The sequence below is a fragment of the Rhinoraja longicauda genome, chromosome 1 (genome assembly GCF_053455715.1).
Source record: "Rhinoraja longicauda isolate Sanriku21f chromosome 1, sRhiLon1.1, whole genome shotgun sequence".
Taxonomy (NCBI): domain Eukaryota; kingdom Metazoa; phylum Chordata; class Chondrichthyes; order Rajiformes; family Arhynchobatidae; genus Rhinoraja; species Rhinoraja longicauda.
In genome coordinates, this window is record NC_135953.1 from 109,204 (window position 1) to 132,650 (window position 23,447).

At 48.3% G+C, this 23,447-nt stretch overlaps 1 protein-coding gene across 1 annotated transcript; it reads right to left on the reverse strand.

Moving 5' to 3' along the window:
• Positions 1 to 9,282: 9,282 nt before the first annotated feature.
• Positions 9,283 to 15,710, reverse strand: LOC144598394 (C-type lectin mannose-binding isoform-like). Its single transcript, XM_078408526.1, has 5 exons — positions 15,644 to 15,710; positions 12,582 to 12,736; positions 11,140 to 11,280; positions 10,287 to 10,392; positions 9,283 to 9,475 (listed from the first exon to the last, which is right to left on the reverse strand). Exons 1-5 carry the CDS (start codon positions 15,696 to 15,698, stop codon positions 9,399 to 9,401), a joined length of 534 nt encoding a protein of 177 aa, XP_078264652.1. The 5' UTR covers positions 15,699 to 15,710; the 3' UTR covers positions 9,283 to 9,398.
• Positions 15,711 to 23,447: the final 7,737 nt, after the last annotated feature.

The following is a 23,447-nucleotide window of genomic DNA, read 5'->3' on the forward strand; positions in this document are numbered from 1 at the left end:
TTTCTCCATCTCATTTGACCCCCGGTCCCCTGCTATTTCTGGCAGATTATTTATGTCTTCCTTAGTGAAGACTGAACCAAAGTAGTTATTCAATTGGTCTGCCATGTCCTTGTTCCCCATGATCAATTCACCTGTTTCTGACTGCAAGGGACCTACATTTGTTTTAACTAATCTTTTTCTCTTCACATATCTATAAAAGCTTTTGCAGTCAGTTTTTATGTTCCCTGACAGTTTTCTTTCATAATCTATTTTCCCTTTCCTAATTAAGCCCTTTGTCCTCCTCTGCTGGACTCTGAATTTCTCCCAGTCCTCTGGTAGGTTGCTTTTTCTTGCTAATTTGTACGCTTCATCTTTTGTTTTGATACTATCCCTAATTTCCCTTGTTAGCCACGGATGCACAACCTTCCCTGATTTATTTTTTTGCCAAACTGGGATGAACAATTGTTGTAGTTCATCCATGCGGTCTTTAAATGCCTTCCATTGCATATCCACCGTCAACCTTTTAAGAATCAATTGCCAGTCTATCTTGGCCAATTCACGTCTCATACCCTCAAAGTTACCTTTCTTTAAGTTCAGAGCCGTTGTTTCTGAATTAACTAAGTCACTCTCCATCCTAATGAAGAACTCAACCATATTATGGTCACTCTTGCCCAAGGGGCCACTCACATCAAGACTGCTAACTAACCCTTCCTCATTACTCAATACCCACCTGCATGTCTTTGGAGTGTGGGTGGAAAGCGAAGATCTTGGAGAAAACCCACGCAGGTCACGGGGGGAACGTACAAACTCCGCACAGACAGCACCCGTAGTCGGAATCGAACCTGGATCTCTGGCGCCGCATTCGCTGTAAGGCAGCAACTCTACCGCTGCACCACCTCGCTGTTCATTTCCATCTTGGGACATGAGTGTTGCTGAGAGATGTGCACTTGCAAAGTTTGGAGACATTATTGTGTCTTTCCTAATCTCCTCTGAGGACATTTGTTAAAGGGACAAGCATTTGTTGTGAGTTTAGTGTCACACAGAGGTTGGAGCTTCATTATACAGTAGAGTCAGAGAGTGATACAGTGTGGAAACAGGCCCTTTGGCCCATCGTACCCACACCGGCCAACATGTCCCAGCTTCACTAGTCATAGAGTGATACAGTGTGGAAACAGGCCCTTTGGCCCAACTTGCCCACACCGGCCAACATGTCCCAGCTACACTAGTCATAGAGTGATACAGCGTGGAAACAGGCCCTTTGGCCCAACTTGCACACACCGGCCAACATGTCCCAGCTACACTAGTCCCACCTGCTGGCATTTGGCCCATATCCCTCCAAACCTGTCCTATCCATGTACCTAACTGTTTCTTAAAGGTAAATAGTCCCAGTCTCAACTGCCTCCTCTGGCAGCTTGTTCCATAACCCCACCACTCTTTGTGTGAAAATGTTACCCCTCAGATTCCTATTAAATATTTTAACCTTAAAGCTACAGTAAGTTCTCTTGTGATTCACCTACTCTGGGCCAGAGACTGTGTGCTTCTTCATCCCAAGTGCGTGAAGGAGAGATATAGGAGGTCCTTCCTTCTCGCTGCTGTGAGACTGCACAACCAGCACTGCTCCCAGCAGACCAGTCAACAATAAAAGCTAAGAACACACAGGAAACTGATGACAATTTATCCTTGTCTTTACTTTTATTTATAGTGTCTTGCTATCCACTTTGCTGCTGTAACACTGTAAATTTCCCCGGTGTGGGACGAATAAAGGAATATATTATTATTAAGATCACCCCTCATCCTCCTGCGCTCCAAGGAATAAAGTCCCAGCCTGCTCAACCCCTCCTCTCAGCTCAGCCCCTCTAGTGATGGCAACATCCTCGTAAATCTTCTCCGCACCCTTTCCAGCTTGACAACATATTTTCTGTGAGATGGTGCCGAGAACTGACCACAATATTCTGAATGTGACCTCAGTGTGATTCAGCAGCTCAGTGGGACACACTGAGAGTGAAGTGGAAACACACATGAGGGTCTGAACACTGCAGCTTTATCTTCACATGAAGAGACCCCCTACTACAGGTAACCACAGCAGTGGTTCCACTGGGTCTCCCCCATCCCCCTCTAGCCGGACGACCCCAAATACTCCCCACATCGGTCCTCATGCCCCCCTCTGCCCTGCTAACCCACCACCCCTCACCATACATCCCCTCCACCTGCCCCCCTGCCTCCATCCGACCCCAACCCCCACCATTGCCGGGTGTTCACCACCCCCCCTGACCTCCCCCTTTCAGACACCGAATGGTCTGTCCTCAGCAGAGGCCTTACCTTTGTTCCCCTCCGCCCCCACATCAACCAGTTCCGCGTTGCCATGACGTGGAGCTCTTCTTCCGCCTCCGAGCCTTTTACCATGGGAAGGTCCTGACCCCCCACTGATGACCCCTTCTCCTGTCTCCAACGGACCCCCTCCTCCTGGACCCCCCTGTGTGGCCAACTACCCTCACTAGAACTTTTTATCTCAAACTGCCGTCGTGACATCAGCCGCCTCAAATTCTCCACTCCCCTGACTCACTCTAACCTCTCCCCTCCTGAATGTACAGCCCTCCACTCACTCCGCAACAACCCGGACTTAATCATTAAACCCGCTGACAAGGGAGGTGCTGTGGTAGTCTGGCGTGCTGACCTCTACCGGTCCGAGGCCAGACGACAACTCTCAGACACCTCTTCCTACCTATCCCTGGACCATGACCCCACCGATAAACACCAGACCTTTATGATCAACACCATCATGGACCTCACCATTTCTGGCGATCTACCCTCCAATGCCTCCAAACTTATAGTTCCCCAGCCCCGCACTGCCCGATTCTACCTCCTACCCAAAATCCATAAACACAACTGTCCCGGCAGACCCATTGTCTCTGCCTGCTCATGTCCCACCGAACTTATTTCCACCTACCTCACCTCCATCCTATCCCCCCAGGTTAAATCCCTCCCCACCTACGTCCAAGACACCTCACACGCTCTCCATCTCCTCAGATAACTTCTGGTTCCCAGGCCCCCACTCCCTCATCTTCACCATGGATGTCCAGTCACTCTACACTTCCATCCCCCACAAGGATGGTCTCGAAACCCTCCGTTTCTTCCTCGACCATAGAACCAGCCAATCCCCATCGACCAACACTCTCCACCGCCTAGCAGAGCTGGTTCTTACCCTCAACAACTTCTCCTTTGACTCCTCCCACTTCCTCCAAACCAGAGGCGTAGCTATGGGCACTAGTATAGGCCCCAGGTACGCCTGCCTCTTTGTCGGGTACGTCGAACAATCCCTGTTCCAGACGTACACCGGCCCCATCCCCGAACTCTACCTCCGCTACATCGACGACTGCTTTGGTGCTACCTCTTGCACCCATGCAGAACTCACTGACTTCATACACTTCACCACTAATTTCCATCCTGCCCTTAAATATACCTGGACTATCGCCGACATCTCCCTCCCGTTCCTGGACCTCACCATCTCCATCACAGGAGACAGACTAGTGACTGACATCTACTATAAACCCACTGACTCCCACAGCTATCTGGACTACACTTCTTCCCACCCGGTCCCCTGCAAAAAGTCGATCCCCTACTCCCAATTCCTCCGTCTACGCCGCATCTGCGCCCGGGATGAGGTGTTTCACACTAGGGCGTCAGAGATGTCCTCGTTCTTCAGGAAACGGGGCTTCCCCTCCTCCATTATAGATGAGGCTCTCACTAGGGTCTCTTCTACATCCCGCAGCTCCGCTCTTGCTCCCCCTCCCCCCACTCGCAACAAGGACAGAATCCCCCTCGTTCTCACCTTCCACCCCACCAGCCAGCTGATCCAACAAATCATCTGCCAACATTTCCGTCACCTACAACGGGACCCCACCACTGGCCATATCATCCCATCCCCTCCCTTCTCTGCGTTCCGCAGAGACCGTTCCCTCCGTAACTCCCTGGTCCACTCGTCCCTTCCTACCCAAACCACCCCAACCCCGGGCACTTTCCCCTGCAACCGCACGAGATGCAACACCTGTCCCTTTACCTCCCCCCTCAACTCCATCCAAGGAGCCAAACATTCTTTCCAGGTGAGACAGAGGTTCACCTGCACCTCCTCCAACCTCATCTATTGTATCCACTGCTCCAGATGTCAACCTGTCTACATCGGCGAGACCAAGCGCAGGCTCGGCGATCGCTTCGCTCAACACCAGCGCTCGGTCCGCCTTAACCAACCTGATCTCCCGGTGGCTGAGCACTTCAACTCCCCCTCCCATTCCCAGTCTGACCTTTCTGTCATGGGCCTCCTCCAGTGCCATAGTGAGGCCCACCGGCAATTGGAGGAACTGCACCTCATATTTCACCTGGGCAGCTTGCAGCCCAGTGGTATGAACATCGACTTCTCCAACTTTAGATAGTTCCTCTGACCCTCTCTTCCCATCCCCCTTCCCAGATCTCCCTCTATCTTCCTGTCTCCACCTATATCCTTCCTTTGTCCCGCCCCCCTGACATCAGTCTGAAGAAGGGTCTCAATAGACAATAGACAATAGGTGCAGGAGTAGGCCATTCAGCCCTTCGAGCCAGCACCGCCATTCAATGCGATCATGGCTGATCACTCTCAATCAGTACCCCGTTCCTGCCTTCTCCCCATACCCCCTCACTCCGCTATCCTTAAGAGCTCTATCCAGCTCTCTCTTGAAAGCATCCAACGAACTGGCCTCCACTGCCTTCTGTGGCAGAGAATTCCACACCTTCACCACTCTCTGACTGAAAAAGTTCTTCCTCATCTCCGTTCTAAATGGCCTACCCCTTATTCTTAAACTGTGGCCCCTTGTTCTGGACTCCCCCAACATTGGGAACATGTTTCCTGCCTCTAATGTGTCCAATCCCCTAATTATCTTATATGTTTCAATAAGATCCCCCCTCATCCTTCTAAATTCCAGTGTATACAAGCCCAATCGCTCCAGCCTTTCAACATACGACAGTCCCGCCATTCCGGGAATTAACCTAGTGAACCTACGCTGCACGCCCTCCATAGCAAGAATATCCTTCCTCAAATTTGGAGACCAAAACTGCACACAGTACTCCAGGTGCAGTCTCACCAGGGCCCGGTACAACTGTAGAAGGACCTCTTTGCTCCTATACTCAACTCCTCTTGTTACGAAGGCCAACATTCCATTGGCTTTCTTCACTGCCTGCTGTACCTGCATGCTTCCTTTCATTGACTGATGCACTAGGACACCCAGATCTCGTTGAACTCCCCCTCCTCCTAACTTGACACCATTCAGATAATAATCTGCCTTTCTATTCTTACTTCCAAAGTGAATAACCTCACACTTATCTACATTAAACTGCATCTGCCATGTATCCGCCCACTCACACAACCTGTCCAAGTCACCCTGCAGCCTTATTGCATCTTCCTCACAATTCACACTACCCCCCAGCTTAGTATCATCTGCAAATTTGCTAATGGTACTTTTAATCCCTTCGTCTAAGTCATTAATGTATATCGTAAATAGCTGGGGTCCCAGCACCGATCCTTGCGGTACCCCACTGGTCACTGCCTCCCATTCCGAAAGGGATCCATTTATCCCCACTCTTTGCTTTCTGTCTGTCAACCAATTTTCTATCCATGTCAGTACCCTACCCCCAATACCATGTGCCCTAATTTTGCCCACTAATCTCCTGTGTGGGACCTTGTCGTAGGCTTTCTGAAAGTCGAGGTACACCACATCCACTGACTCTCCCCTGTCAATTTTCCTAGTTACATCCTCAAAAAATTCCAGTAGATTTGTCAAGCATGATTTCTCCTTCGTAAATCCATGCTGACTAGGAATGATCCCGTTACTGCTATCCAAATGCTCAGCAATTTCGTCTTTTATAATTGACTCCAGCATCTTCCCCACCACTGATGTCAGACTAACTGGTCTATAATTACCCGTTTTCTCTCTCCCTCCTGACCCCAAACGTCACCAATTCCCTCTCTCCAGGATGCTGCCTGACCTGCTGAGTTACTCCAGCATTTTGTGAATAAACACCTTTGATTTGTACCAGCATCTGCAGTTATTTTCTTATATTATATATAAGAGACAGAAAGTGGTGGCTCAACCACAACAGGCTGGTGGAGCAGAGCTTTCTCACGCCCACCTACGACAATCAGTCTGAAGAACTGTCCCATCTGTCCATTTCCCCCCAAAGATGCAGCCTGGCCCCTTGAGTTCCTCCAGCACTTTGTGTTTTACTCAAGAGACATTTTGTCCTGCAGCATTCATCCCATTTTCCCACAGACATAACTATGGTCCTGACATCTTGCATGAAACCCGGGTTTCGCAGCAGAATGCATTTGGATTGAAGTGGTTCATTTGGTCAACTTTTATCAACAGCTAATATGGTTAGACAGCTTCCCCTGAAACAACAATGAGCCTTCCTCTTTCTCCTCAGTCACATTTTATCCCACATCACCATTCTGAATACTCTGGCAATAAAGGCTCAGGGCAGGAATTGGAGGAGAGATGATCATTGAGATGAACAGGTTGGACACGTGTGGGATGATCAAGGGGGTAAGGTGTGGGAGGCCCATTGTCCTGGCGGCAGCACTGGTTGGGGTGACAGGGGTCAGCCTGGCTAGACGATGTTGACAATGTCCATCACTGCTGCTCTGCTGGTCTGTGGTGGCTGCAGGCTGTGTCCCCCCATGGGCTCAGCTCCACCCATGGGCTCAGCTCCACCTGCAGGCTGTGTCCACCTGTGGGTTCAGCTCCACCTGCAGGCTGTGTCCCCGTGGGCTCAGCTCCACCTGCAGGCTGTGTCCCCGTGGGCTCAATAGACAATAGACAATAGGTGCAGGAGTAGGCCATTCAGCCCTTCGAGCCAGCACCGCCATTCAATGCGATCATGGCTGATCACTCTCAATCAGTACCCCGTTCCAGCCTTCTCCCCATACCCCCTCACTCCGCTATCCTTAAGAGCTCTATCCAGCTCTCTCTTGAAAGCATCCAACGAACTGGCCTCCACTGCCTTCTGAGGCAGAGAATTCCACACCTTCACCACCCTCTGACTGAAAAAGTTCTTCCTCATCTCCGTTCTAAATGGCCTACCCCTTATTCTCAAACTGTGGCCCCTTGTTCTGGACTCCCCCAACATTGGGAACATGTTATCTGCCTCTAATGTGTCCAATCCCCTAATTATCTTATATGTTTCAATAAGATCCCCCCTCATCCTTCTAAATTCCAGTGTATACAAGCCCAATCGCTCCAGCCTTTCAACATACGACAGTCCCGCCATTCCGGGAATTAACCTAGTGAACCTACGCTGCACGCCCTCCATAGCAAGAATATCCTTCCTCAAATTTGGAGACCAAAACTGCACACAGTACTCCAGGTGCGGTCTCACCAGGGCCCGGTACAACTGTAGAAGGACCTCTTTGCTCCTATACTCAACTCCTCTTGTTACGAAGGCCAACATTCCATTGGCTTTCTTCACTGCCTGCTGAACCTGCATGCTTCCTTTCATTGACTGATGCACTCGGACACCCAGATCTCGTTGAACTCCCCCTCCTCCTAACTTGACACCATTCAGATAATAATCTGCCTTTCTATTCTTACTTCCAAAGTGAATAACCTCACACTTATCTACATTAAACTGCATCTGCCATGTATCCGCCCACTCACACAACCTGTCCAAGTCACCCTGCAGCCTTATTGCATCTTCCTCACAATTCACACTACCCCCCAACTTAGTATCATCTGCAAATTTGCTAATGGTACTTTTAATCCCTTCGTCTAAGTCATTAATGTATATCGTAAATAGCTGGGGTCCCAGCACCGAACCTTGCGGTACCCCACTGGTCACTGCCTGCCATTCCGAAAGGGACCCATTTATCCCCACTCTTTGCTTTCTGTCTGTCAACCAATTTTCTATCCATGTCAGTACCCTACCCCCAATACCATGTGCCCTAATTTTGCCCACTAATCTCCTATGTGGGACCTTGTCGAAGGCTTTCTGAAAGTCGAGGTACACCACATCCACTGACTCTCCCTTGTCAATTTTCCTAGTTACATCCTCAAAAAATTCCAGTAGATTTGTCAAGCATGATTTCCCCTTCGTAAATCCATGCTGACTCGGAATGATCCCGTTACTGCTATCCAAATGCTCAGCAATTTCGTCTTTTATAATTGACTCCAGCATCTTCCCCACCACTGATGTCAGACTAACTGGTCTATAATTACCCGTTTTCTCTCTCCCTCCTTTCTTAAAAAGTGGGATAACATTTGCTATCCTCCAATCCACAGGAACTGATCCTGAATCTATAGAACATTGAAAAATGATCTCCAATGCTTCCACTATTTCTAGAGCCACCTCCTTAAGTACTCTGGGATGCAGACCATCAGGCCCTGGGGATTTATCAGCCTTCAGTCCCATCAGTCTACCCAAAACCATTTCCTGCCTAATGTGGATTTCCTTCAGTTCCTCCATCACCCTAGGTTCTCCGGCCCCTAGAACATTTGGGAGATTGTGTGTATCTTCCTCAGTGAAGACAGATCCAAAGTAACGGTTTAACTCGTCTGCCATTTCTTTGTTCCCCATAATAAATTCCCCTGCTTTTGTCTTCAAGGGACCCACATTTGCCTTGACTATTTTTTTCCTCTTCACGTACCTAAAAAAACTTTTGCTATCCTCCTTTATATTATTGGCTAGTTTACCCTCGTACCTCATCTTTTCTCCCCGTATTGGGCTCAGCTCCACCTGCAGGCTGTGTCCCACCCGTGGGCTCAGCTCCACCTGCAGGCTGTGTCCCCGTGGGCTCAGCTCCACCTGCAGGCTGTGTCCCCCCGTGGGCTCGGCCGGGCAACTGCCAGGGTGCAGACGGTGGGACCCCAACCCGAATATGGGCTCCAGCCAGAACCATGGGGACATTGCCCGACACCCGGGTGAGCTGATTTATAAACACACAGCACAGGTTTCCTTACAGATGTGCCGAGGAATTTCTGGGCCCAGTTGATCTTCTGCAGCCCACCCACAGGACTGTGAGAGCTCTCCCTCTCCCTGCAACTATTCCACTAACTCCCCGTGGATCCTCTCCACAGCCGTTATTTCTCTCCCAGGTGCGTGTCCGGGACCCGACACACCAGGTGCGGTCGAAGGGCAAGCGTTCATTTTGCAAAGTGTGTGCCACCTTCTCCTCAGCGCAGCACTGAGTGCAGAGGTGGGGATCAAGCAACAGTGGGTCAGGAAGGTTGGTGGGAAACTGGACTCACACAGCACCAAACACACAGCTCATGATGCAGGTCTCTTTATTATTGGCTGAGAAGCTAAGCGTGTACAGTCACCACAGACAGTGAGAGCGACTACAAAGAAATCAAAGCACTGGATCCACTGCTGGGAGGTTGAGTGGACCATTCTGGAGTCTTCTAATGACAGCCCGCTTTGTAGGAACAAACAAAACCAGCTTTTACACCACACGGCAGGTCATTCCAAGCTCCACTATCTAGAAGCAGGAAAAGGGAAAAACATTTACCTGTTATTCTACAAGCAAATGGAGCTGACACTGGGAATCTGAACTGAATGCTGGAAATACTCAATAGGTCGGGTGGCACGTGTGGAGAGGAAACAGGGAGGTCGTTGGTCAAGAAGATTGTCCCTCTGCTCACTTTGATTTATCGGTGGCTATTTTACATTTGCGACCAGTAAATCTAGTTTCACACTCGAGGAAACATCCTCTCGACATCCCCCTACAAATCCTTCACAGTGGGATCGCCCCCTGGCTGGTCACCCCTCAATCTTCTCTCTTGTGGAGAACAAACCCCAGCCTGTTGGATCTTCATGGCCACTCTGTTTTGTGACCAGTTCACTGCTCCACTGCCTCTCAGTCTTTTGTCAAACAGTGTCATGGAACGTCTCACAGGACAGCATGTCCACTCCAACCGGATATACAGAGGTTGAGCAGAATGTTCCTGCATTTAATTCACTTTGAAATGAATCTCAGGACATTCCTTTCACTTTCCTGTCTGTGTTCAGTTCTTTCTTTATGTGTCGTATCTCACTGTATCTCCCTCTAACTCCAGTGTTCCCCCCGTGTACATTCCTCCTGCACAGTCACAGTCAGTGTCTGTTCCCCTGACTCCAGCATTACATCCCATATATCCTCCACTCACTGCTGGGCAGTCAGTCCAGTTCTGCAGAGCACAGGACCCATGGGGCTGGTTCACCCCTCTGTGTACCAGCGGGTTTGTAGAGGTCAATACTGTGTCTGAAATTAACTTCCAGCAAAACAACACTTCTGTCACGGTTGCACTTACGATGAATGTGCGCACAATCTTCATTGCCTTGATGATCGTCAGGTTGATCACGATGCCAATGACTGTAACTTGATGGAGATCCATCGATCCAAGTGAAAGTCCCTTCCTGTGGGTACAAATCAATGATCATTGCTGTTGGAATGCTGAGTAAGCTGCCACTGAACTGTACAGGGAGGAGCTGTACATGAGCCGAAGTGACAGCAGAATACGAGCAGCCGGGACAAGTAGGGCAGTGGATGGGAGTTTAAACTATGGAATGGCAGGGTGGGGGAATCTCATGGACGTAACAGAATCCTTGAGATGAAAGTGACAGGATCTGAGAGTGAAGGTCAGGGAAGAGGAGAAATGGTAACTCAGAAAATGAGGAAAAGATGGTCATTGAACACAAATACAAAGTAAGATCTCCCAGAGAAAGACAGATACGCCCAGTGTTATCCGGGTGCGTTTGTACATTCACCCTGTTTCCCAGCGAGTGCTCCGGTTTATGTGAGAGGAAGTAGGTTACAATGAAATGACTGCATGGATGGAGGTGATGGGATTGTACTGGGAGCTGGCGTGGACTCGATGGGCTGAACGGCCTTCTCTGTTGTCAGAAATTATGAAACTAAATCCTGGAACAAAGTCAGCCATTGCAATCATTTCTTTGACCAAGTATCTTGGTTAATGGTGCCCGCCCGGGCCGGGAGGTGAGTTGTTAACTGTACCTAGCGGTTGCCAACTTCCTCACTCCCAAATACGGGACAAGGTGACGTCACCGCCCCGCGACCCACGTGACATCACCCAGCCAGCGGCCACGTGCACCCGCTCCACCAATGGCGGCCGCCCGGGCCAGGAGGGGGGTTGCTAACTGTACCTGACATTTGTCGTTTAGGCCAATCCAGGCGAATGGATTCCCTTTGATCACTGCAGCAATCACGTTGGTAATGAACGTGTCGTGTTCACTCGAGGTCACAGTAGCCAGGTGCCCGTAATGTGCTTGCTGTTTGCAGAACGCCTGTAAAATAGTTTAGTATCAAAATATTTTATCTGTGAATTAATACATTTCATCCTCTCACATGCCTCCAAATAAATAATCAGGATTAATATTGGAAATGGGCAACTTTGTACATTTGAATCAGAGTTCTTGTTCTTTACTCTCTCTGATGCCAACCCCAGCTCTGAGTTAACTCCTGGATGTGGAGTTTCCCCCGAATCCCAATATTTCACCCACCGGTCGGAGCGATAGAAACGGGAGCCCACGGCCACAGTGAAGGGCAGCCTGGAACACAGGGCCTCATCGCAGGTATTTAACGACAGGCCGCAGTGAAGGGCAGCCTGGAACACAGGGCCTCATCGCAGGTATTCAACGACAGGCCGCAGTGAAGGGCAGCCTGGAACACAGGGCCTCATCGCAGGTATTCAACGACAGGCCGCAGTGAAGGGCAGCCTGGAACACAGGGCCTCATTGCAGGTATTCAACAACAGGCCGCAGTGAAGGGCAGCCTGGAACACAGGGCCTCATTGCAGGTATTCAACGACTGGCCGCAGTGAAGGGCAGCCTGGAACACAGGGCCTCATTGCAGGTATTCAACGACTGGCCGCAGTGAAGGGCAGCCTGGAACACAGGGCCTCATCACAGGGCCTTGGTGAGACCGCACCTGGAGTATTGTGTACAGTTTTGGTCTCCTAATCTGAGGAAAGACATTCTAGCCTTAGAGGGAGTACAGAGAAGGTTCACCAGATTCATCCCTGGGATGGCAGGACTTTCATATGAGGAAAGACTAGATAGACTGGGCTTGTACTCGCTGGAATTTAGAAGACTGAGGGGGGATCTTATTGAAACATATAAAATTCTTAAGGGGTTGGAGAAGCTAGATGCGGGAAGATTGTTCCCGATGTTGGGGAAGTCCAGAACCAGGGGTCACAGCTTAAGGATAAGGGGGAAGTCTTTTAGGACCGAGTTGAGAAAACATTTCTTCACACAGAGACTGGTGAGTCTGTGGAATTCTCTGCCACAGAAGGTAGTTGAGGCCAGTTCATTGGCTATATTTAAGAGGGAGTTAGATGTGGCACTTGTGGCTAAAGGGATCAGGGGGTATGGAGAGAAGGCAGGTACAGGTTACTGAGCTGGATGATCAGCCATGATCATATTGAATGGCGGTGCAGGCTCGAAGGGCCGAATGGCCTACTCCTGCACCTATTTTCTATGTTTCTATGTATTCAACGACAGGCTGTGCTGTGAGTTCATGGGAATGAACCAGCAGAGAGCAATGTTCCCCTGGCCTCCCAGAACAACCACTAGTTTCAGGGACTTACCTCAGCATCTGACCAGTTCTTATTGTGACTGAAAAACTGATAACAGGATCTTAATTTAGGAAAATAAAACCAGTTTTCAGCACACGGCCCTTCGGATAAGGCGCGCATTTCAAGGTCTTGCTGAGTCTCCTCCGGTCCCAAGGAATCGGTCGTCCCTGTCAGTTAAGGAGAATTCAGATTTAAACCAACTCACCGACCAAAGGGCCTTCCTCAGCGAGTCCCGTTTGTCTGCATTTGGCCCCTCTCCTCTCATCCTTTCCGATCCATGAACCCGTCCAAGTGGCCTTGTAACATTGTAGATGTACCTGCCTGCCCCACTACCTCTGGCACCCTCATTGTGAATAACATCCCTCCAGTGTTTCTGCCCTGCACTGTGATATCTATGTTCTATTGCTGCACCTCATGAATTTATAACCCCCCCCCCCCCCCTTATAACTCAATCCCACCACACCTGGTAACACCATGTCCTGGTGGGGTCTCACCAACATGTTGTAAGGCTGTAACATGGATCCCAACTCCTTTAATCTTCAATGAGGGCAAGCGTGCCAAACACCTTCTTCACCACCTTGTCCACCTGAACCACTACTTTCACAGAGCTATGTGATCGTATCCTGAGCTGAGAAAAGGGCAATGGGTAGAAGACATTGGTTGGATTTGTCCGCAGTCACCCAGCAGTTTGGCCCACAGCAGGGGTGGCCACGTCACTGAGCTGCAAACTGGAAGTGTCCTGAGCTAATGCTGCCACCACCATCATCAGGTAAGACAGGAGAGAAGCAATGGTTGGCAATTAAAGAATTAACCCACAGTTCATAACAGATAGAGAGCCATTTAAGAAACACCAACTACAGAGGAAAGTGTGGTCCAAGCGTGGCCATTGTTTAAACAAGACTGCTCCGAGCCTGGAAACCATGAAGTCCAGGATCAGGAGCCGTTTCTTCCCTACAACCACCAGGCGACTCAACACAACGTACAAATAGGCTCTGAAATAGAGAGACTTTGGGGCATTATTTTAGACGGCACCATTATTGTTTGTTTATTTGTCTGTTCATTTAGTAAATTAACTGAATTGTCTTTGCTGTTTATCATGGGTTTTACAGAGTACTATCATCATATCATATCATATATATACAGCCGGAAACAGGCCTTTTCGGCCCACCAAGTCCGTGCCGCCCAGCGATCCCCGCACATTAACACTATCCTACACCCACTAGGGACAATTTTTTTACATTTACCCAGCCAATTAACCTACATACCTGTACGTCTTTGGAGTGTGGGAGGAAACCGAAGATCTCGGAGAAAACCCACGCAGGTCACGGGGAGAACGTACAAACTCCTTACAGTGCAGCACCCGTAGTCAGGATCGAACCTGAGTCGATGGCGCTGCATTCGCTGTAAAGCAGCAACTCTACCGCTGCGCCACCGTGCCGTACTATAGTTCACACATTAGTTAGTGTGGTGCAAGTAAGGATTTCATTATTCCATTTCAGGACATTTGACAATAAAACACTGTTGACTCGTGACTCTGAAATGTCCGTGCTATAGGGCAGTGAAATGAAGGTTACCCAGACTGATTCCTGGGAAGGAGGGAACTGTGACAATAGACAATAGGTGCAGGAGGAGGCCATTCGGCCCTTTGAGCCAGCACCACCATTCAATGTGATCATGGCTGATCATTCTCAATCAGTATCCCGTTCCTGCCTTCTCCCCATACCCCCTGACTCCGCTATCCTTAAGAGCTCTATCTAGCTCTCTCTTGAATGCATTCAGAGAATTGGCCTCCACTGCCTTCTGAGGCAGAGAATTCCACAGATTTACAACTCTGACTGAAAATGTTTTTCCTCATCTCCATTCTAAATGGCCTACCCCTTATTCTTAAACTGTGGCCCTTAGTTCTGGACTCCCCCAATATTGGGAACATGTTTCCTGCCTCTAACGTGTCCAACCCCTTAATAATCTTATGTTTCGATAAGATCCCCTCTCATCCTTCTAAATTCCAGAGTATACAAGCCTAGTCGTTCCAGTCTTTCAACATATGACAGTCCTGCCATTCCGGGAATTAACCTAGTAAACCTACGCTGCACGCCCTCAATAGCAAGAATATCCTTCCTCAAATCTGGAGACCAAAACTGCAAACAGTACTCCAGGTGCGGTCTCACTTGGGCCCTGTACAACTGCAGAAGGACCTCTTTGCTCCTATACTCAACTCCTCTTGTTATGAAGGCCAACATTCCATTGGCTTTCTTCACTGCTGCTGTACCTGCATGTTTCCTTTCAGTGACTGATGCACTAGGACACCCAGATCTCGTTGTACGTCCCCTTTTCCTAACTTGACACCATTCAGATAATAATCTAATTGCTAATGTTTCTTTTAATCCCTTCATCCAAGTCAGTAATGTATATGGTAAATTGTTGCAGTCCCAGCATCGAGCCTTGCGGTACCCCACTAGTCACTGACTGCCATTCTGAAAGGGACCCATTTATCCCCACTCTTTGCTTTCTGTCTGCCAACCAATTTTCTATCCATGTCAGTACCCTACCTCCAATACCATGTGCTCTAATTTTGCCCACTAATCTCCTATGAGGGACCTTGTCGAAGGCTTTCTGAAAGTCGAGGTACACCACATCCACCGGCTCTCCCCTGTCAATTTTCCTAGTTACATCCTCAAAGAATTCTAGAAGATTAGTCAAGTATGATTTCCCCTTCGTAAATCCATGCTGACTCGGAATGATCCTGTTACTGCTAACCAAATGCTCCCCAATTTCGTCTTTTATAAGTGACTCCAGCATCTTCCCCACCACTTATGTCAGACTAACTGGTCTATAATTTCCCGTTTTCTCTCCCCCTCCTTTCTTAAAATGTGGGATAACATTAGCTACCCTCCAATCCACCTGAATCTATAGAACATTGGAAAATGATCACCAATGCGTCCACAATTTCTAGAGCCACCTCCTTAAGTACCCTGTTCCACAAACTCCCATGTTCCACAGTCCCAACACAGTGCCTGTGCATTCATTCCTCACCCCAATGTATTTCTAACGCTCCTGGAACCAATGGACCTTACCTGCCACATCACTGGCAAGCAGTGCAGTCAGCACCAAAACACACATCAGCATCATGTTTCCTTCCTTGAACCTGAAACACAAGAAAACGATTGATGATTAGTGTCAAGTTTCACAGTGAAGGTGGGCATCTCCTGCTGCCGTTCCCACCTCTCTCTCTCTCCCAGCTCTCCGTGTCGATGAGGTTTCCAATGCTGTTGCATCTTATATACCTGTAGTTCTGGCATCTTGGAGGCTTTTGGAACCATTGGAATCAACACAATTGGCTGCAGCAATCTATGTAAAACTCCTGATGACCAATCACTGACTGACAGATTAGAACAAGATGAACAGGAAGCCACAGAAATGTCTTGTGAGCTCCAAGTGTGACTGTACAATGTGGCACTGTATCTGAACACTTCATGGTCCCATTATCTGGTTATGACATGTCCAATTAATATTATCAATGGGGACAATTAAGATGGACAATCTAGGCAAATATTTCCGAAACAACTGACTATTTATGCAAACCATTTCACTCGTTCCTATTTTCACTCTGGGGTGGGACTGACTGATGGGCCAAATGGCCCTTTCTTTCTCTGGGTTTTCTCTTGTTCCCCAAACACTTCCCACTCTAAAGGCAGAGCAAGTGGGCCCTTGGACCCATTGTACTTTCAGCTTCATCGTCAACCCCTGGTAGAATCACAGCATGATACAATGATACTACAAAGAAGGATGCCATTTGGCCCATCCTATCTGTGCCATCTCTTTGATCGTGTGATTCATTTAACACAATTCTCCTGCTCTTTCCTGGAACCACTGGAAATTGTTCTTTCACACATTTTGCCAAGTCCTTTGAAAGTTATTGTTGACTCTGCTTCCACCAGCCTTTCAATCGTCAGTTTCAGTTCATGACAACTTCCTGAACAAAACGGATTCCTCCTGTCCCCTCTGATCCATTTGCAAATGGAGGCAGTTACGCCGGCTAGAGTAACTGCTTCCAACATGGACCGTGGTGACATGGAGAGTGGGACTACAAGTGATGCAGGCTGGGGAACAAGGTGCGGACTGAGTGGGAGGACTGTAGGAAGCAACCTGATCAGGGCAATGTGGTTCGGGGCCATTTGACAGGGAAGAGGGAAGAAAAACGTAGTTGTCATTGGGGATAGTATAGTTAGGGGCATTGACACTGTTCTATGTCGTGAGGATCGAGAGTCCCGAAGGCTGTTGCCTGCTTGGTGCCCAGGTTCAGGGCATCTAGTCTGACCGGCAGAGGAACTTGGAGTGGGAGGGGAAAGATCCAGTCGTCGTGGTCAATGTGGGTCCCAATGATGTAGGTAGGAGAAGGAAAGAGGTTCTGCTCAAGGAATTGAGCAGCTAGGTACCAAATTGAAAAGCAGAACCTAGAAGGTGGGCGCAGATTATTGATTGTGGATGATCAGCTGTGAGATGTAAATGTGAGTGCTCACAATCACGATGCCAGAGACAAAGTCGTGGAAACAAGACAAGTTTATTCACGAGTCTGCAGAGCCGGGTGCCTCTCCAAACCGAGACACACCAAGACAAAGACAGTGCCTTCTCTTTATACAATACAACTTCGTTGAATCTCCCTCCCCTTTGCTGAATCCCCCTCCCCTTCGGGCTCCTTCCAATCAGAGCGCTGAGGTGCACAATCTTCTGTACCACCCCGGGTACCCCCCAGATCATACATTGCATGTGCATGGTAATTAGCAGTTTCCCCATCAGGGGCGTATTTGCAATATTCATTTACCTCATTGAGCAAGCGCAGTAGTTATCCACATGACCCATAGTTATCCTCATGACCCATTTCAACCCTTTCCTGCCGCTTAGACACTTTCTTAAATTTACGGCTGTTTGTACAGCCTGTCTCTGTCCCTGTACCACATTATCAGGGCCCTAACGAACTCAGTGGTAGTTTAATCATCCTGTCCCTGACGGGGTGGTAGTTTAATCATCCTGTCCCTGACGGTTTAATCGTCCTGTCCCTGGTGGTTTAATCATCCTGTTTCTCACAATCCATCCTTTTTCTTTTGCTACGCATTCCCTGATTAAACCCCATTTTCAAACTCCTTTGTCTCCAACTGATGTAGCATTCTCCTAATTTCCTTTCTCTGGGAATCCAGAACCTCCCTTGGCCGCATTATCATGATTCTCTGCACCTCCCCTCTTGTCCTCATTGGCACTGCTACAGCCTGCATCTGACTTATGCTCCTAGTTATGATCTCCCTAAGACAAGGTATACAACAGGGGATAAAGATCAGCCCAGCCAGTGCACATAAGATCACCTGTGCCACCGTTCTCCACCATGATCCTCCCAGGAGGGAATCCCACCATCCAATGCCCATAATTGAGTTCCACTTTTGTACCGGAACATGCGCCAATTTCCGGATTCCTTCGGATATGTCCATTACTGCCTGTCCGTTATTGTCAATATTCAGGCAACAATTAGAGAGGTTGAATTTCCCACATACCCCTCCTTCTTCGGGTAGGAGGTAGTCCAGGGCCAATCGATTTTGGTATATTGCTGTTCTCATCTGCGTTTGCTGCTTTGCCAACATCTCTAGTGCGGCAGCCGTCCGATTAGTGATCACCTCCAATACAGCCTGTAAGCGTATTATCCGGTTTAGCATGTACACTGGGGTACGATATCCCCAGGAACCATCCTGAGCCCAGGTGGCTGGCCCATAATATGAAATGATTAGGGCCGGAGGCCACTCATCATCCTCCCAGTTTCCTATCTCCAACTCTCTTTTTTCCCTTTGTAGGTCATCAAACACTGGAGTGCCCATCATTCGTCCTCCCTCGGCTGGCAACAAAAAGAATCCCAGCTGCACTAACCCAATAAAACACGTTCCACTCCATTTTCCCGGAAGTACTGAGTAGGCCTTATGTCCACAGATCCAGAGTAATCCCTCTGGAGCAGGTCCACTGACCGTGTCACTCTCCCAGAGGTCCCGTAAAACTGGTAACCCCTGATATGGGTTGTTCCCTGTGCAGTTCCAGACTCGGCTTTCGTTACCTGTCTTATCTCTGACTGGGGCGATGTTTGTACAATTCCCCCAGTCTTCTTTGGCCAGATACCATTTAGGTTCCTCAGGCCACCAGGTCCGTGTCTGGTTCACCCACAAGGTTAAGATACGTTGACAAGGACTGATGCCGACTTCTTCTCTCCCCTGAGTCCTTGGTCGAGCTATACATTCCGTCCCTATTGGAGCGTCAGTCAATAGCCATTCCTGGGGCCCTCGATCTCTCCCTTTCCTGATGTTCCACCCAAATAGGTCCCCCACTTCGACAGTTGATCCCCTCCAAGGCCATCGAGAACTCATAAGAGGTCCTCCACAAACCCAGCAGTCCTTGACATTCAGCGTCTGAGCAATCCTGGTAGCCAGGTCCACAAAGAGATTCCTTCCCAATTCAGGAATTTCTATCTGCTTCTGTATCTCTTCGTACAAGGATACATGTACTTGAGGTCTCTTAGTTGGGGCTGGTCGGGTTATCCCTTTTGCTCGTAGCCTGTTTATTAGGATTTCCTTTTGCCTGTCTAGATGTTCCTTCCCCAACTGGGACCCCGTCCCCCATTGCCCAGCTTTCCATAAGCAAAGCCATCTCTTTCCTCTGGGGCAGGTTCTATACATCCTCATTCCTGAGTATCCCAAATTCTGCACTAAGTAGTATTCTACCCCCCCCCTCCTTGCAGCTGGTTCTGGTCCTATGGGTATAACATGAGTCATGCGCATAGGAATGATAGGTAAAAGACCTTATGATTTGTCCGCCATACCTGATGGGGTGGTAACATTTATCACAGCTGTCCATGCATTTACTCAGTGGCTACCATCATGAGCACCAGTGCCACGCACTGCATTGTAATCTTCTAGTTCAATCGTTCTTTCTCAAAGATCAGAGTCAGTGGTTTCCTCCCTTGCCTTACTGTCCAGTCCTCCTCAGCCGGAGGTTCCACTGGTCCCTTTATCCGCGCTGCGTGTGTCCACCCTTTCTCTTTCGTCCGCACTGCCGTCTCCGTGGTCAACAATACCAAATATGGACCAGTCCAACGGGGTTGCAACTTTTCTTCCTTGCACGATTTCACAAGAACCCAGTCTCCCGCCTTCACAGAATGGATTGGAAAGTTGAGAGGGGGACTCTGTGCCAGCAGCCCCTTGGTTTTTAATTCTGTAATAGAACGAGATACTGCCAGTACATAGTTCCTTAAGAAAACATCACTACCCTCTAGGGTGGGTATTCCTTCTATCTTTCCCAAATAAGGTAACCCAAACAACATTTGGTAGGGGGATACTGCTATATCCTTTCGTGGGGCGGTTCGAATTTTAAGCAAGGCTATCGGCAAGCACTTAGTCCAAGGTAGTCTAGTCTCCTCCATTAGTTTGGTAATTTGTGTCTTTAGGGTGCCATTCATCCTCTCCACCATTCCCGAACTTTGCGGGTGCCAGGGAGTATGCAACTTCCATTTTATCCCTAGGGCATCACAGATGAGCGAATGGGCCTTTGATGCGAAATGGGTTCCTCGATCTGAATCGAGAGATTCGATGATTCCATAACGCGGGATTATTTGTTCCAATAGAATTTTGGCTACCGCCTGTGAAGTGGAATTTACTGTGGGAAATGCTTCCACCCAACGGGTAAAGTGATCCACCACCACTAGGAGGTATTTCCATTTCTGTATCCTGGGGAGTTCAGTAAAATCTACCTGTACTCCCTGGAATGGTCTGATGGCTAACTGTTGACCCCCTCCCGGCGTTGCCCTCATCACTTTCTTATTTATCTTCTGACAGATTACACAGCTTGAGACGGCTTGTTTAGCCAGAGTATATATCCCCCTACAAGCATACGTACATAAAAGAGTATCACATAATGCCTGAGCCCCCCAGTGTGACTGGGAATGTAATCTTCCCAATAATTCTCTGATAACCTCCTTATTTAGCAATTGCTTCCCATCCGGCGTCCACCATTGTCCATCTTTTGCTATTCTCGCTCCCAACTCATTCATCCTATCTATCTCGAATTCGGAAAACACGGGTATCTTCTCTATCCCTCCCCTGAGAGGTATCAGAGACATCGTCTTTACTGTCCCCTGTAGAGCCGCCCATTTTGCCATTTCGTCCGCGGCTCTGTTTCCCCGGGCCTCTGGAGAATTTCCCTTCTGATGTCCCGCCACTTGTACTACTGCTATTTGCTCTGGCTTTGCTAACGATTCCAAGGTTTTTTCAATCAACTGTTCATGTGCTAACTCCTTTCCTCTCGCTGTTATCATTCCCCTTTCCTTCCAAATCTTTCCAAAGGTATGCACCACCCCAAAGGCATATTTCGAATCAGTATATATGGTGCCTTCTTGGCCTTCAAGTAACTCCAATGCCCGCATCAGGGCATAGAGCTCACAGGACTGGGCTGACCAGCTCCCAGGTAATCGCCCAGCCTCTATATCACTTAATGTATTCCCGTCAATTATGGCGTATCAACTGTGTCTTTTCCCATCTATGCACCGAGATGACCCATCTATAAACCATCGACCTCCCTCAGCCAGAGGCTGTTCCTGCAGGTCTTCCCTACTCTTGGTCTCTAATTCTATTATTTTGCTACAATCATGTTCTGGCTTCTCTGTCTCTTTTTCTTTTTCTTCGGGCGGGTACAAAAACTGAGATGGGTTTGATTTTTTGTCCGTAATCAGGGTCAAATCATCCTTTTCCATCAGGATAGCTTCATATTTTAATATCCTTGAGTCTGTCAACCACCTCTGAGACTTCTGTGTCAATATTGTTCTCACTGTATGTGGGGTGGAGACCACCAAAACCCCCCCGAAGGTCAATTTCCTGCTCTCCTCTACTAGGACCGCTGTGGCTGCCACTGCCTGTATACAGACAGGCCATCCTCGTGACACTGGGTCCAATATTTTTTATTAAAATGCCACGGGCTGCCGGTTTCCCCCCCTCCTCTGAGTCAATACCCCGAAGGCTATCCCATTTTCCGCATTTACAAACAGATGTTGGGCAAGGCGTTTCTCAGCCCCTCTAGGTCTCGGGTCGCCCAAGGAATATACTGGGTTTGTCCTGCCTTTTTCAGAAGTAATGGCATCATTCTCCCCCTCAGCTCCTGTCTCTCGTTCATCCTGTTGTGGTTCTATCTGTATACTTTCCCACCTCATTCTTCTCTGGACAAACCCCTGGCTTTCCTTTCTTTTCTTTCCATATCTTTTTCCATCTCCTTTATCTCTATCTCTAAGCGCTTTATGGATGCCTCTATTTCCCTTCTACACTCCCTTGTTCTTTCCCCATCACTTTCTAATTCTGCTTCATCCTCACAGTTTCTCCTCATCTCAGTTTTAAAAGAGCCCCCTCTTATTCTAAGACCATGCCCCCTAGTTCTGGTCTCCCCGATCATCGGAAACATCTTTAGCGCATCCACCCGATCAAGGCCCCTCACGATCTTATACGTTTCAATAAGATCGCCTCTCATTCTTCTGAACTCCAATGAGAAAAGTCCCAACCTACTTAACCTTTCCTCATATGTCAACCCCCTCATCCCTGGAATTAACCGTATAAACCTTCTCTGCACTGCCTCCAGAGCAAGTACATCCTTTCTTAAATATGGACACCAAAACTGCACACAGTATTCCAAATGCGGTCTTACCAATACTGTATACAGCTGCAGCAAAACCTCCCTACTTTTATACTCTATCCCCCTGGCAATAAAGGCTAAGACTCCATTGGCCTTCCTAATCACTTGCTGCACCCGCATACTACCTTTTTGTGATTCCTGTACTAGTTCCCCCAGGTCCCTTTGCGTTGTATTACCACGCAGCTCCTCCCCATTTAGAAAATAACTTGCTTTATGATTTTTTTCTCCAAAATGCATAACTTCACATTTATCAGTATTAAATGTCATCTGCCAAGTCGCTGCCCACTCTCCTAGCTTATCTATATCCTTTTGCAGGCTTTTTCTATCCTCCTCACTCCCTGCTTTACCTCCCATTTTTGTGTCATCTGCGAACTTGGATATATTACACTTGGTCCCCTCCTCTAAGTCATTTATATCAATTGTAAACAGCTGGGGTCCCAGCACCGACCCCTGCGGAACCCCACTAGTCACCGATTGCCATCCCGAGTATGATCCATTTATGATCCATTTATCCCAACTCTCTGCTTCCTGTTTGAAAGCCAATCTTCTACCCATGCTAATATATTACCCCTAATCCCATGATTTTTTATCTTAAGTAATAGTCTTTTATGTGGCACCTTATCAAAAGCCTTTTGGAAGTCCAAGTATACCACATCCACCGGTTCCCCTTTATCCACCCAAGATGTTACTTCCTCAAAGAATTCAAGCAAATTAGTCAAACATGACATGACCTAATGACTTCCCCTTCGTAAAACCATGCTGACTCTGTCCAAGTAAGTTATGTCACGTTTCTGACATTACAATGGAGGTGTTGGAACCGCAATAGGAACGTTAAATTCCTTCGATATAGAGACCCTACAAAATAAGATACAGACAGTAGGAGGATTGATGGGAGAAGGAATAAAACTATGAAATGCTTGGGATAGAGGATTACAAGAAACGCAATTTTCAGGATGGTTATCTGATGTAATGACTTGGAGACAGAATGAAGAGGTAGAAAAAGAACTGGAAAGGGTAATGCAGAATCAAACGGAGTTAAATTCGAATTACACCCACTGTATGATGAAAGAAATAGTGTCGAGGTTTGGACTACTGTGTACATTGAGCACTTTGAACAATGGACCCTATTTAACAGCCAAAGTTAATGAGGAAATGTGCAAACAGTTAAATATCTGC